Source organism: Heliangelus exortis, chromosome 1 (assembly GCF_036169615.1).
Source record: "Heliangelus exortis chromosome 1, bHelExo1.hap1, whole genome shotgun sequence".
In the NCBI taxonomy this organism is placed as follows: Eukaryota; Metazoa; Chordata; class Aves; order Apodiformes; family Trochilidae; genus Heliangelus; species Heliangelus exortis.
In genome coordinates, this window is record NC_092422.1 from 7,116,622 (window position 1) to 7,132,981 (window position 16,360).

General features: G+C 37.6%; 1 protein-coding gene across 27 annotated transcripts in view; it reads left to right on the forward strand.

The window, feature by feature from the left end:
• DLG2 (discs large MAGUK scaffold protein 2) overlaps positions 1-16,360 on the forward strand; it is a 961,231-nt gene that overhangs the window by 670,868 nt on the left and 274,003 nt on the right. For all 27 annotated transcript variants that reach the window (XM_071732357.1, XM_071732283.1, XM_071732535.1 and 24 more), the window contains 2 exons: positions 4,834-4,970; positions 14,144-14,288. In XM_071732357.1, the coding sequence (XP_071588458.1) occupies positions 4,834-4,970; positions 14,144-14,288 (282 nt within the window). The remainder of the gene's footprint in view (positions 1-4,833; positions 4,971-14,143; positions 14,289-16,360) is intronic.

Below are 16,360 nucleotides of genomic sequence, written 5' to 3' on the forward strand. Positions count from 1 at the left end.
GGGACGTAGAAACCTGACCACATCTCTTGGCATTTTCTTGATTGGCAACCATGGACTAATTTCTGAACGGATGAGTTATACCCCCTGGGAGTCCACTGCTATTATGGGACCCTTTACACTGATTATTTATTTCTTCACTCTCTTAAGTCTTAGACAAGGCAGCTGCTCATTGCTTGGTTTTCTTCATTTAATAAGCATGACTATCACTGTGATCTGCTTTTCTTTTAGGCTTCTAGGCAAGAGAATGGCATATGTCACATACTGTCACCATGCTGCCAACATCCCACTGTTACTGTACAGGTTCTGCTGACAGGACACCTGTGTTGAGGTCTTAAACAAAGTCCAAATATTCTGTCCAGGTTGGCAGAAATGGCTTATTTTTTGTTTTATTGCTAAGAAAGTTCATCATTGTCAGTGAACATATTCTCTAATTTTTTCTCTACTTTTTCTTCTTTCTGCTAGTGCTTACATGCACATTTCCATTCATATTTCATTTGTTTCTAGCCTAATACTTCTGGTATGAGTCTATGCATATTGTGGCTTCAGCAGGTTACTCTGTGTCTCATGGGTCACTTTGTTGGCAGTAAGGCATAGTGTGGTAAAGCCAGGAATCCAGCAATTAGGAAGCAGGCATTTTCAGTCTTTGGAACACACTCCTTTGGTTAAGTACTGGCAAATCACACACTTACTAATTATATTTTAAAGTTATGACTTAAATGCTTTGGCTTCCCCCATTATTTGGAGGTTCTCAGCTAGGACTGTGAAATTCATACTGGACTTACCCTCTACAATGTTTGCTGACTTAAAATAAATTTGGTTCTCTGTGTAGTATAGTAACAAAATGCAACATCCCATTTGGGTGAGTTTCATTTAACTTCACTTCTTATTAGAAAGATGACATTTAGCCACAGTTGATCTTGTAGGCTACCTCTTTGGTTACTGGAAAGTGAGATGTCAACAGTGTGATTCATCCTATGTGTCTGTGATTTTATTATCACATAGAGGTACTTGTTGCTGGACTAATCACAAGGGAAACCTCCATGCCTACTTTTTACCAGAAAAGAAGCTGGAACATACGTTTTTACTAATACAATGATGCATTTGAAATGGGTATATGGTGCAGCAAGTAATGCAAAATAGATGTAAATAGTCGCTGGCTATCTTTTTCTGAAATAGCTGTGATTGAGACTGGGGAGGCTTTGAATTTTTTGGCAGCAACTTTTTTTCTTCATGGCTTCCTTAACACTTTCAAATATTTTAGTGTTCTGTTTACTGATAATCCAGGAAAAAGATGTGAATAACGGAGGCTGTAGCAAGGCGAGTGTCAGTCTCTTCTGCCACATAGCAAGCAATATGATAAGAGAAAACAGCCTTAAGCTGTGCCAGGGGAGGTTTAGATTGGATATCAGGAAAAACTTCTTAACTGAAAGAGTTGTCAAGCATTGGAACAGGCTTCCTGAAGAAGTGCTTGAGTCCCTCTCTGGAGCTATTTTTTGTAGATGTAGTGCTTGGGGATTAAGTGGGACTTGGCAGTGTTAGGTTAATGGTTGGACTTGATGATTGTAACAGTCTTTTCCAACCAAAATTATTCTAATAAATATCCTTGATTATTTATAGTATCAGCACTTTTAATGCATTTCCCCATTTTGATGTAATAGCTCTTTCACCCATCCCTTTTCCCCTAATAGTAATGTCTCCTGTCTCATTCCACTATTGCATGTCTTGCACCCTGTGTTCCAAAAAGTTTAAATGTTGCTCTGTTTGTAAAATAAAGTAATAATCTGATATGAGAATAACCTGATGTAGCTAGTGACAAGAGGGATCCACAGCAGGGATGCACAGATCTTTCTGAGGTCTTAAAACAAAACAAAGACCTTCAATCTAGATGAGGTGAGATTAAATCAGATTGAGAACTTTCATCTTCCCACCCACCACTCCCCACATCCAGCCCCCAGTCTTTCAGAAACCAACAGTGTGATTCATCTCATCTTCTTCAGATGTCTCTTTGAGATGAGATGAATCATGCTTTAAAAGCCCTTAATGAATTTTCATTGATTATAAGGTTAGCATAATTGATTAGCATAGTTTTCTAATGTCATTAGAAATTCTATCCACAATATTATTGTAGCACTTTCCTAGTGCCCTAACAGTTAGCAAGTCATTTAAGTAAAATTAAAAGATCCATTGTTTCATTCCCCTTTCTTCCCAAGAAGGCAAGTATGATGAGGTTGGTCCCTTGCAACAACCCCTAACTTTCTGTAATTCTGTGATTAGGCAATGAAACAAAGTTATTACCAATAGGAAAGTCATGGATTGTCTCCATCTCCTACCCACTCTCACTTTTCTCCCCCCAGTGTTGCTCCCTGTCTTGTTTTGCTCTTTTAAACCTTTTTATAATCAGAGCTGGGTTTTTGGATCCCAAAGGCTGTAGCCCCATGCATTGTAAGACAGCTGCATTTTAGGTAAAACAGAGAAGTAGAAAAATTGACTCCTCTCCTCATTGTAAACATCACTTGTAGTGCTCTTTTTTTTTTGCAGTTTCATGTGTCAGTTGTGATACAACTGTGCAAACAAACAGCAAACACCAACACCCCCCTCAGCACTGCAGAAACCTAAAGGGATTATGTTTGCTAGTATTTGCTGGTACTGAAGGAGAACAAGGCTGAATTAGGAGCCCTTTTGCACAAAATACAAAGCAGCTATAAGGCCAAAATTCACTTTGCCTTTTACAGTGTTAATAAAGGGGAGGGAAGAGGATCAAAGCATACCATGACCTAATCTTCTCAAGGTCATGCTCTAGGTGAGCAGAGGAGCTGAAGAAGTCTCTAGCTGCAGCTTAGCCCCCTCATTTACTCTCATCATAATTTTGGAATACTCTCATATCTTCACTTTACTTGCAGAAGCATATAAAGATGTTTTTTGGGGTCCAAAAGGTGGTAATTATGTCACCAAAGAGCATTATACAATAATTGTTCCTTATCCACAAGTGATATGTTAAAGAAAATTTCAGTTATTGATATTTCTTGGAATAACTCTTTGCTTCTTTGTTAGGAGCCCCAAGGTAATAAATTATTTCATGCTTAAGAAATCATAGTGCTTTCGTCCTTGTGATTGTTCTAGCAGTAGTACATAAGTACAGATTCACAGAATCATCATGGTTGGAAAAGACCTCTAAGATCACCAAATCCAACCATCCACCAGGAGAAAAAAAAAACAGCACAAAACAAACAGAAAAAACCAACCCAAAACAAACCACCTCGCCCTCCAGACCATGTCCTGAAGTGCCTCATCTACACAGCTTTTTAATGCCTCCACCACCTTCCTGGGCCTGGCTACTTTTTCAATAGCAATATTCCTATTATCCAGTCAAAACCTCCTCTACCACAACTTCAGGCCATTTCCTCTAATCCTACTGTTATTTACTTGTGAGAAGAGGCCAAAACCCACCCCACTAGAGCCTCCTTTCAGGTAGAGAGCAATGAGGTCTCCCTTCAGTCTCCTCCAACCTCAACATTCCCAGTTCCCTCAGCCTCTATTCACAGGAATTGTTCTCATGACCCTTCATCAGCTTGGTTGCACTTCTTTGAATTTGCTCCAGCAGGAAAATGTCCTTTCCATAGTGAGGGGCCCAGATCTCAACACAGAATCCAAGATGCAGCCTCACAAGTGCTGAATACAGAGAAACGATCACTTCTGTAGCCCTGCTGGCCGTGCTGTTCCTGATGAAGGCCAGGATGATGTCGGCCTTCTTGGCCACCTGGACACACTGCTGGCTCATGTTTAGGTGGCTGCCAGCCAGCACCCCCAGGTCCTTTTTTTCTGGGCAGTTTTCCAGTTACTCTTCACCAAGCCTGTAGTATTGCCTCAGGTTGCTGTGACCCAAGTGCAGAACCCTGGCACTTGGCCTTAATGAACCTCATGGGGTTGGCCTTGGCCCATCAATCCAACCTGTCCAGGTCCCTCTGCAGAGCTTTTCTACCCTCAAGCAGACCAACACTTCCCACCCAATTTAGTTTTGTCTGGAAAATTACTGAGGAAAAGTAACAGTGATCACCAGCTTTAGCTTGAAATTAAACAAAGTTTTATCTTAGTTATCCCTTATTTCTGAATTAACTTCATATGTGTTGTTTATAGTCAATTAATTAAGTGGCATTTCAATTTGAGATATAAATTCAGAGGGGTTTCTTTGTAATATGCTGTTTTAGCACTATCCACTATATAGTCCCTTATGTTATCTGACCTCACATCTTTTTTTTAAGCTAAAATAATGATCAAATGAAAATAATGCGAGAAAAAAATAATATGTAAATAATTAAAAAAAGAAACATCTATTTGCTCATACAGCTGCTAAAAAAGCCTGTGTGTATTAAATATACCCTCTCTTAAATTTTATTGCACCATCAAGTTGTTGAATTTGTACTAAAATGTCAGATTCCAGGCAACTCATTTCTTTACTGTTGCATTTTACTGCTCAGGCTGCAGCTATTACTAACATGTTTGTTTTATGAATGGCTGAACAACATAGATTTCACATATAAAACTAGTGATTATTCTCTAAATAGATATAACTATTTTTTCTGTGCAGCTAAAAGAGAGATGTCAATTGTCAGTAACAGCTTCTTTGCTCAGCTGGAAGTTCCCATTAGCTATATGATCTATGAAAAATTAGCTGCATGGAGCAGATTTTTATGAAAATAAACATAACAGTTTCTGTCTTTTCTCCAACTGAGAGATAAAAATACTACTATAAATGAAAGCAATGATTTGTCTGTTTATGCAAGGTGTCAGGGGATAGCAAAATTGCTAATGTTTTGTTTTCTATATTTTCTCCAGGTCTGGGATTCAGTATTGCAGGAGGGGTTGGAAACCAACACATCCCTGGGGACAACAGCATTTATGTCACCAAGATTATTGATGGAGGAGCAGCACAAAAAGATGGGAGGCTGCAAGTTGGAGACAGACTTCTTATGGTATGTGTGACATTTAAATGATGTTTTATTTGCCTAATTTTTTTCACTTAAGGACTTTCATTCACCTTACATCTTACTGGAGGTTGTCGTTGCCATTTCTATAATTACAAGCTTTATTTCCCTTATCTTAATTTTACCCCATTCCTTATATCTGAAACTGAAGCTAAAAAAGCATTATTCTGGAAAACCAACATTTTATGCAGAAAAGTAAATGGGTTACATTACTTTGACCAACCTTTAATTGCTAAAAGAATAAACATACTGTGCACATCAGTGACAAGTCAGAATGCACCAGAAAACTTTAAAAGATTTTAGACAAACTGTTCATTACAGCACTACATTCCACAGATCATCTTAAGAAGACTAAAAGATGTGAAAACTTGCCAATAAGCTGTCAGTGAACTATAATCTGCATTTCAGTACATGTAGAAATGCTTATTTATATGTTCCATATAGATGTTAAAAATAAAACATGTTTTTCATCTTTTCCCTTAAGAAAATACACATATTCTTCTGATGGATCTCACTTCAGGAAATTCTTCCTGATATTTGCAGTGCTAGTGCATTGTTCCTTGTAGATAATTCTTTCCCACTCACAGAGTTTGTTTAATTCTTTGTTGAGGGGGAAGTCCAGGCCCTGATGAAGCATCAGAAGTTAATCTATGTCAAGTTGTATTCATGTCAATGCATTTGCATAGATTACAGCAGGTAAAGAAATATTTTTTGAATGAATGCCATTAAAAAAATGTACTGCAGTAGCTCTGTTTCATGATGTGATAGCTAAGCAGTAAAAAATTGACATGACCTTTTTTTGCTGCCTGCAAAACTTGCTAATGGAAGTTTTCTTCATTTGGCTAGGGACAGTATTCCACTGCCATGTGAAGATGACTGTTCATTTTATACAGAGTATTACACAGAACTCGAAGGGTACTTGGTTGCTGAGTTGGTGATTCTCTGAGTTTTTAAAAGAAACCTGAGTGGGTAGATAAAACAGTTTAAGGATCAAAGGATGTTACCAAATCTATAGCAAATGAAGCAAATCAAAGCAAAATTAAACTAGAACTTACAATTTCTTTGGCATGTCTACTTTTCAAGTTCTCAGTACAAAAAAATTCAATTAATTAGTTGCATGCTAAAGTTTTGGCTTATTTTTCTATAGAGCCTTATGTTTTAATTTGCCAAATTTGCACCTTATTTTGTTATTTTTCACCTTCTGCTGGTGGGGTTTTTATTGTGAGAACTCATCACAGTTTTTGTGTCATCTGTAAATTTTTGTTTCTTCACTCTTAATTTCTTCCCGCTTACTTGGAGTAATAAGTAATATATGTACACACAAAAAAACCCCAACAAAAAATCCAAAACACAAATGCAAAAAACCCCACACTCACCATTTAAAATATAATTTAATTGGGATTATTTTGAATAGAAAAATAACTATTTTATATACCACTTGGAATAAATTCATTCTTTCCAGGTGTTTACAGGATTTGTCTATTAAGTATCTCCTCTCAGTCTTGAACCTGTGCTTCACTGCAGCCAGATACAGATGTTTCTTCATTGTGATGAGTTTATGCTCTTGAATCTGACCTTTGAAAATGAGAAGAGTGCATTCTCAGTGCATTTAGTGTTTTTACACTGCTCTCCTTTCAGTCTGGACCAGTTCGTTACATATCATCATCTTGTATCATTTTATGTAATTAGGCCAAAAAAAAACCAATCAATCATAAGTTTGCTCTCCCCTAGTTATGTACTTCCAAACCAAGGTGCTGACTGTTATTTACTTACGGTTTGTATATCTTAGCCATTACTTTTTTGGAGATAAATTTATAAGATAAAAATCTGCTTCTAAAATTTGTACAGATCACAATCACATTTTCTGATTCTCCCCAGCAAGATACTCTGCTCTCTTTATAACTCGTGTACTTTCAATATTTTTTCTTTGCTACTTTGTGAAGTATCTGTCAGTTCATGGCATTATGGCATTTACTTCATGTTCCTTTGTGAAAAGCAAGTGAAAGAATTCATTACTTTCTTTTGGCAGTGTATCAACACAGTATTACCCTTGTCATTTATACAATCCTACTTCTGCTTCACTGATTTCTAATTGATTGTATATTTCAGCCCTTTTTTTTTATTTTTTTTTCCTTTCAGTAGTGATCTTTATTTTTTTCATCATTTGCTTGTACAGTCTACTGGATTTTGTCATCATCCTGGAATTCTCAGCAGGTGCTGGGTGGCTTGTTTCATTTTTATAACTCTGCTCCAGTAAGTTTGTGTGAAATGCTTTCAGATCCCAAAGATCCCCTGCAAATCAAGTGGATTAAAATTTACCATGTAATAAAAGAGACACCGCAAAATAAAAATTTACTCTGAGATGTAGAAGAATTAGGTGCCACCTGAGCATTTTGCAGTTTGATGACCCTACTGTTATTACATGCAGATTGCTAATGATGTGTTAAGCATTCTGAAGATGTACTGTGTAAATGCTCAGCATTGTGATTATTGTGAAATTTATACAAGGGCATGCCCGTGCAGTTACATTTCTGAGGCACTGAGCATGCACGTGAGGCTTATTATCCTGACCATGTCCACAGAAAAATGCTTCATGGTAGGGTAATCCTGAGGTGCCTATTAGGAAAATTACTGGAGTACTCAAGCTGAAAACTGAACTCTATGATTTTTCTAGATACATGTAAAAGGAGCAGACTATATCTCTGCTCTGAGTCTACTACTGCTGGTAATAATGCCTGTAGTAATATTATGACTGCACTGGGTACCTTAGCTAGGTTTCTTCTCTTTTCTCTGGATGAGAGCAAAGGGAAGTAAGTCACCTACAGAGCATCACAGTCTAATGTGATAATTCAGGATCAGCAGTAGGGTCAGACCAGATAGCTCAGGAATTAACCCAATCAAGTCTCAAAAATCTCCATGGATGGAGCTTGCACAGACTCTGGGAAACCTCTTGTACTGCTCTACTGTCCTCAAGAGGAAAATGCTTTTCCTTATAAATTGTTTGACTCTCTCCTGTTGTCTCTCATCCTGTTAGCTCATGCCACCCTGAAAAGCTTAGCTCTACTTTGATGGCATTCCTGGAAGCATCAGAAGGGCTGGTACTAGTTTTCCCCAGAGGAATCCCTTGTCCAGTATGAACAAGCCCAGCACCCCAAGCTTCTCCTTACTGGGCAAGTACTCCAGCCCCCAGCAACCCAGTAGAACTTCTCTGAACTTGCTCCACTTTGTTATCTTTCCTATAGTGTGGGACCAAGACTGAACACAGTGTCTATCTGCACTCTAACAAGTCCCAACAGTTGGAAATAGTCTTCCCTGGGTCTCCTTTTTCTGCTTCTGCTCATAGAGCCAAGCATCCAGGTGACCTCTTTGCTACCAGAATACACAACTGGCTCATTCCCAGCTCCCTGTCCACTGGAAGCCCCAAGCTTTTCCACAAAGCAGCTCCCTGCTGTCCATGCCAGCCTGTGCTGATGAAGAGGCTTAGTCTGTGCCAGGGAAGGACTTTTGTCCCTGTTGAACATCTTCAAGTTTTTCTCAGCCCCTTCTTCCAGCCAGTCCAGGCTGACAGCCCTGCCCTCAAGCGTAGGGACTCATCCTCACAGTTAAGTGTCACCTGCATTCCTCACTTCCTCCAGTTCATTAATAATGGTGAGGAGGAAGAGGTAAAAAATTGTTTGATAAGTTATTACTGCTCAATAATTACTCTTATGCAATTCCATCATCTCAGTTTGGAAGACTGTACATACAGAACTGATCAATGAGAAATCAGTATAAAACTATGTGTTTTTAAGAGTAGAAAACAAAACTAATAGCTAAAAGCAAGATCTTCAGAGAAAGCTCTAAAAACATTAGGTATTAAAAGCAAATTTTTAGCTAATATTTGTCTCTTTAGCTTTTCAAGTACTTGCTGTGCCAAAATAACCCTTTCAGGCTTGGGCCATATCTATTAGCCTGTTTCTTCTTGACCCATGTAGTCAGAGAGGTCAGACTTGTGTGGAGTTATTTATGCTTCTAGAAAAAAGTATGTTACTCACATTCCAAGAGATTTAATTGGATTCTTTTTTCTTCCTGAAAACAGAAGTAAGAAACAGAACTAGCTTTTTCCTTTTACCCAGTTCTGTGCTGAAAAAAAAATGTTACTGTCTCATGGTTTCATAGGGCTGCAGTAGGGTTGTGACTGCGCAGTTGTTGGTGTGTTCTTTACAGAATCCCCTACCAGTATCTTTATTCTTTCAGATCATATATGGATACAGGATCATGTTTGTATTAAAGTGGCCATAGCGTACGATTTATGCTGCATCTATGTTAGCACTTAGTTCTGATTCCAAAGTGCTATTTGTAATGCATTATGGTTGTCCTATGGGATGGTATTTTAGAAAAAATAAAAAAGAAAAAAAGAAAAAAAAAAAGGAGATTTTTTTTTAATAAAACTGCGACAGGCAATGTTGTCCAGGAGCATTCCTGATTAGCACTGCATTACAGCTGCAGATGGCAGTAGACTAGATGTAATGCAAACTAACCCCCTTGAAACATGTGTAGCATGAATGTCATCTCATCCAGACCCTCTGTTGCTGTGAATTGCTCCTAATACTCACCTTCTTCATTCAGGTAGTTGCATCCACAGGTACAACATTACACTGCTATGCCAGCGGATGGATTACAGGCATTAACCAGTTAGATGTAAAGGAAGGAATCAGTGTGAACAGATCTGTAGGTTGTACTGGCTGACTACCAAAAAAGAAACTCGGTAGAAAAAATACAGTATTCTGAGGTGGAATCTGAACTTGTTCTGAACTAACTCCAAGGGTCAATGGTTCATCCCTTCTCATGCAGTGCTTAGACTCTAAGCCAAAGTTACACGGTAACTGACTTGCCTTGTAATGCTTTATCTAGCATTCAAACGTAGATTTGCTAGGATTGGTCTTTGGATGTTACCTTAGCAATAAGCTTCCCAATTTATTTCTTTTAATAGTACTCTAATCTGGATGTTCCTTCACAGTTGTATCATTCTCATGCCTCCTCATTACCCTAAAAACACTTTTTCCACAAAATCAGCATAAATTGGGGTTGAAAACTGATAGTCCTAGTACAGTGCCACTTGCACTGTGTATGCTCACACTGCTTGAAGCCTGAAGCCACAGCTCAGTTTTTAACTGTGAAGCACTAACTGTTGCATTTCTCTACAAAGAGCAGATCTGGTTTAGGACACTTAGCCCGTAACTACTCACATTCTAAGCAAGCTCATTTCAGAGGGATTAACAGACTGTGCTGTGTCTTGTCCTGTGACCCAACCCAGATGACAGCCAAAGTCCTCCTCCCAGGCCTGGGTTTCCCTTTTAGGGTAAACAAACAATTAGGGACCCCTTGGGCTATCCCCTGATTGTATTAAGATGAAATGACACTCAAGGTCTGTATTTGAACAAAAGATTTAATTAAAACTAAAGAAAAAAAAAAAAGCATAAAAGCTGATACTTCAATTATTAGGTATATTCAGGGTGCACAGTCACAAAGGCTGATTATTTGGATCACAAAAGCCACAATACAGGGATGCCATGTGTAACCAGGGGAAAAATTCTGGTAACTGAATGATTTTAGGAAAGAGAAAGAGAAAATGAGAGATTAGGAGAAGAAAAATTAAGAGAGATACATAACAGAAAATCACTGGTCCTGGATCCAGCATTGGGCCAGCCAACAGGTCAGGGTTGGTGTTAGTGAACTAACTCCCCAAGCCCACCAATGAAGCTCCTCATTTTATAGGTCTGTTTCGCTTAGTAAGTGTGGTTGAGACATAGCAGATTGAACAATCCCTCTTCCCACTTCACTCCCCAGTCCTTATTTCTGCCCTATGCAGACCCTAATTGCTGACTTCTCCAGAAATCCCTTTGGAAACGCTGATGTGGATTTGTTTGGGGGTTTGCAAAGGTGGCTTGGTCCCCACTGCCTGCAGGCCAGTTCTGTTGGAGTAAGTAGGTCTGATGGAGGGATTATGACAGTTCCCCCATCTGGTCCCTTACATGCTGTCTGAAGATGGTCAGTCTCTTTCTATTCAGGGTCCAGCACAACTAACAGTACAACTAACTCAGGAGTTCATGGAACTGTGAATTGTAAGTTAATTCAAACAGATTTCATCCTCAGGACAAATGATTGGTCTTCAGCACAGGAAAGCTTTTCACTTTTCACAGCCTTTTAAATCCTGGTGAGTTTTTAAAAAGGGCCATCAGCATTCTTGATTTACAGGTGGCACATCACAGTTTTTACCAGCAGATGTCCACTCAGGAAAATTCCCTTTCTGAATGAAAAGGAGGATAAAACACAAAAGCAAGCATTACCACTTGTAAGGTAAAAATCACTTCTTCATTTCATTCACTCATTATGTTGAGTGAATCAAATCTTTCAAGAAAAATCAATAGAGAAAAGAAATTAATTCTCTTTAAAAAAAGAAAATTAAATAAAACACACTTATTCCTCCAGAGCTCTTATTCTGTTACCAGCTTATGCTATTCTGAATTAAGTTATTCTTTAGAGCACCTGTACAGTCATACTGGGGATTCTTAGCTTTCCACTGTAACTACTTCTCAGGGCCTTGGTTTTCCAATATTAATTTAGGAAAACTTCCAAGATAATTCTTGCTTGGTTTTAGACTTCATTCCCTTGATTATGCTATTTAGGAAAAAAGCACCCTAGCCTTTTTATGTCTCTTTGGCAGCATTTCTTGCTGATGTCCCCCATCACTCAAATAGCATCTTTGATTGGATTTATATCTTTAATTTCCTTCCCTATATTATTTCTTTGTTTTGTTCTTCTCCTGTAATATCCTGTTCTTTTTCCTGTGGCTTTGTATCACACACTTGCTATTTAAATAAACAGCTTTTATATTTTCTTTTTTACTTCAGGTGCTGTTTTCATTTCCGAATTTTCTGAATAGGGAGCATTTCTCGTTAGAAAAACCCACTTGTTCCATGCCTGTTCTCTTTCTGCTTTCTCTCCTTTGAGTACTGTCACAGCATTTTGTGGCTCAAGCACCAGGCTACTATAATTAAATTTAATACTCAGATAAATTTCTTGGTTTGTCATTTGCCTTAGGGTTTTTTCCCCCTTAATTCATTGCTACTTAAATTGGCTTCCTATACCCAGAAAGTTGTTGTGCAGACCTGTTCTATGCACTCATATATATCACTCTGATGTGAGCTCTTCTGCATGAAAGTTTCAACATCTCATGCCATATACTCTTTTATTACCTATTTTGTGTGCATTTTGCACTCTTTATCTTCTTTACTTCTAACTCAGCTCTTTTTCTTCAAACCATACACTTTGCTAAGGTCATGTCATCAGGAGGAAGTGAAGCTTTGGTGTCATGTTTTGACTTTGCCACAACCACTGAAAAGGCCAGATTTGGTATTTGAAATCCTGTTAAAATAGGCAACTTTATGGAAACAAGAGAAAACTTGAGAAATAGCCTCTCTCTGTCTATATATATATATATATCTTACCATGTAAACCAACCTCAACATCATATTTCTAGTGATCATTAACTCTGGCAGGATGTTTCAAAGAATGATATCCAGAAATTTCCTAATGAATAAAATTACTTTGCAATAATGTCTCAGGAGTTGAACAGTATGTAATTCCATTTATTCAGTTTATCTTTTTTGTATATCAGAATACATGCAAGTGTCATTAATAATAATTTTTTGGTAAAAAATGTAGAAAAGATATTTATACATGGACATATTAATATGAACAGGAGCTGCCAAAATCAAGACCTGCCTTCTGGCCTGCAGGAACCGGCAAATGCATAGTATATTTTTGCATACTGTAATTATAAATGTATGTTTCTGATAACTAAGGAAGTTGGTTTTATCTCTTTGTCAAGGACCTCCCAAAGAGATTATGATCATGGCATCACTGAGACTCTTTGACGTAATGAATAGATTAACATGTTTGGGTTTTTATTTATTTGCTCTTGATGTTCATTGAATCTGTCTTTCTTTGTTTTTCTGAGAACTGAGCACACCAGAACAAAATTAATTAGTAACAAATTCGAAATAGGCAGAGCTAGAACTTGGTATAACTTGAAAGAAGGTAACACATGAGTCAAGTTCAGACACAAAGGAGAACTTCAGAGGAAAGACGCTGAAATAAAATTTAAGAAGAAAGGACCCATAAAACTAAAAAGAGTTCTTCTTCAGAAAATATTCCCTGATGTATACCAAAATTGCTATGCATGCTCATCCCAAATATCTAGAAAATTAGAGGTTTCTTGTCTCTAGAGAGAACACTCCTAGAAAGGAAGTTTGTTACTAATTAATTTTGTTCTGGTGTGCTCAGTTCTCAGAAAAACAACATAACAAAGAAAAGCAGAGAAGTTTATAGAAGATGGGGATCAGATTTTTATTTAAATAGAAGACTTGTCAAAATACAGCATACAGTGTCAGCAACTCTCTTCTGAGTGTTACATTGAATCATTGCTCTTCATGTCAAATTATCATAACATGCCTGTCATTGTGCCTTTGAATTAACCATAAAACCAAGTCTGAGAATTGTACAAGGAACAAAGTTTAAACAAAATCCTTAGATTTGGCAACACTGTCCGACTGCAATGGTGTTGATGAAATTATCTGGGTATGAAGAATCTTCCAGTAGTTCATAATAGCTGAGTTTCTTTCCAGTAGCCCCTTACACTGTATACCATTCTGTGCCTCTTATTGTGGTAAATATCACGTGAGAGATGGAAAGATTTGGGGGTGTTGAGTATTTCTCCATTCATGCTAAGAGGTGAATTTGCAAAGTTCATCTTGATAGGCCAAGTAACATAGGCAGTTTCTGTAAATACTGTAGCATTAAGTTACCTAATTATTATTAAATATAGTTTTATGTTAAGGGCAATACTGGTAGCAGAGTATCACAAATAACTTTCCTACTATCAAAATCAAGTGCTATCTTAACCCATTTTGATTCTGTGATATTATCAATACATCAGGGTTTGAATATTCATGGGCTAGGAAAAATGTATTTTCTACCTTGCTGCAATACTGCTTCTGTAATCTTCAGTGCTCTTTGGCTACAGCATTTTTCCCAGTACTGTGATAACTTCAAGACTGTCTTAAGTTTTTTGTGCCTGATTCTGCATCCCAGCTCACCTGTCTGATTTCTCCTTTAAGGTAAATAATTACAGTTTAGAAGAAGTAACCCATGAAGAGGCAGTAGCAATCCTGAAGAACACATCAGATGTAGTGTATCTCAAAGTTGGAAAGCCCACCACCATTTACATGACTGATCCTTATGGCCCACCAGATATTACTCACTGTAAGTGATTTTTGCAGCTCATTTTGTAGGAGATACCAATTTGTCTGATGATTGTGGTTTTTACATAGCTTGTCTAAAGTATCCTATTAAAGTTTATCAAACAGTTTGGAAATCTACAAAAATGAAATGCTTATTGCCACTTAAGCGTGCTACACTCATGAAGTATTACAAATAATATAATTCTGGTGAAGTATTGCTGATTACAATTAGTCATTGTCCAGATGATCAGACTGAACCATAGCTCTTGTAAGAATTACAGTGGTAATTACATGCAAATATATTTTGAAATATGATTAGATTTATGGACTGGAATTCTCTGTCCACTGAAAAATCAGAACAAGCAGCAAGCCAACTTGTACAAACATAGTGAAAAGCCTGAGAAAAATTACTATAATATTTGCATTAAATATTTAATTGGAATATAAAAATCACTGGTTTACTTACTTATCTATCTTCTGCATGCATACAGTTCCAAAGTTATTTTTTCACTTAGCTTTATTCTCAGTCTGTTCATTAGCTTTATGTATGTTCATCTGCTATTTTTTCACTGAGGACCAAGATCTTATTTATCCTTGCATTTAGTGAACACTTTGTTGTAGGAAAAGTTGTTGAAACAATACGATAAAGCCTTAGTGAAGGACCTCAAAGGAAGGAAAGATGATTTTATTTTAAAACAAACTGCTTTCAATCAGGCTGTCATAGCCACATACTTAAAATCATCTAGTCTTGTGTCCAGCTTTCAGGTAAAAGATGTGTATTCAGGTTCATCACCAGGATTCCCTCAGATTCCAAAGAATAGGCATGTCTTCAGAATTTATTCAATTTTCTTTTGTCTCATTATCTGAGTGTCTTAGACCCCTATTTAGTCTTTATCTCCTTCCATAATCTCTCAATGGATTGAGTCTTGGTTTTAGTTTGGGTGTAGGCTGTCTTGACAAGTTAGTTACTTGTCAGATGACACTGATGCCATGCTGATGAATCCAGGTGCTATCAATACATGTCATTTTTATACCCCTCCTGCCAGTCTTCCTGGTGTCTGTACCCAGGCATTCCCATTCCCTTTTCATTCTCAGCAATCCTAATATTTCAGTTGGAGCTCTCTGTGCCACTGGTGCCTGTTTTAAACAGTTCATTACTGACACTCACTTTCTTCATCAAGTTATTCTTTGAAAACTTTGTCTTAGGTTCAGCTACCACAGGGACCAGCTGCACAAGAGCTTCAGCAATTGATTCATGCCCATCTTGATCTCCTGCCAGTAATCCCAGTGGCACTTTAGACCAACTATGGGCTAGGAAAAGCAGATTTTCCCAGTAAATGCCAGAGATACAGATTTTTCTGCACTATTGCATTAGTGTTGCTACTGTGGACTGAACAAGTTGAGGGTAAAGTTAAATACCCACAGTCCTCTTTATTGAGACTGCTGCCTAAGAACAGAATAAAAGGTTTTATAACATGCATGTCAGGTCATATACAAGTGAACTGAGGATACCTATTTACTTAGCAAATGTTACAACAGATGGCAATCATGTTCAGTGGCAATCTGGTCTGGATCTTAGCAAACCCCAAGAAATAAAAATGCCAAATGCCCCTCTCCAATCTCCTGCTTTATAATATTTTCCATAATAATAATAATAATAATCTGTGAGTTCTAAACCAGCGTGTTTTATTGTGTCATATCATAGATCAGCAGCATATGAGAACACAGGTAATTCCAGGAGGACAGTAGAGGTTGAAAAGATTTGTAGCCCATACCAGGCTGTTGGTGCTTTCAGGTTCATTTGTCCTCGGGGAACCTTTCATTACACCTCCATGCTCAGAGTATTTCAGAATAGGTAATGGTTTTCCTGCAATATGTTCCCTGTAGAGATATTTTGCTTTGAAAACATTCTGTATCTCGACATCTGAGGGAAAGTCTGAAACTAATACTAGAAATTTTAGCTGACTTCTTCTCATGAGGAAATTAATCATACCTCGTTGAAGAAGCATGTATCAATGTTTTTCCCATTTATAATTTCTTTTTCTAATTAAATTAACTAGACATTTGAATACAGCTATCATTACATCTCGCCAG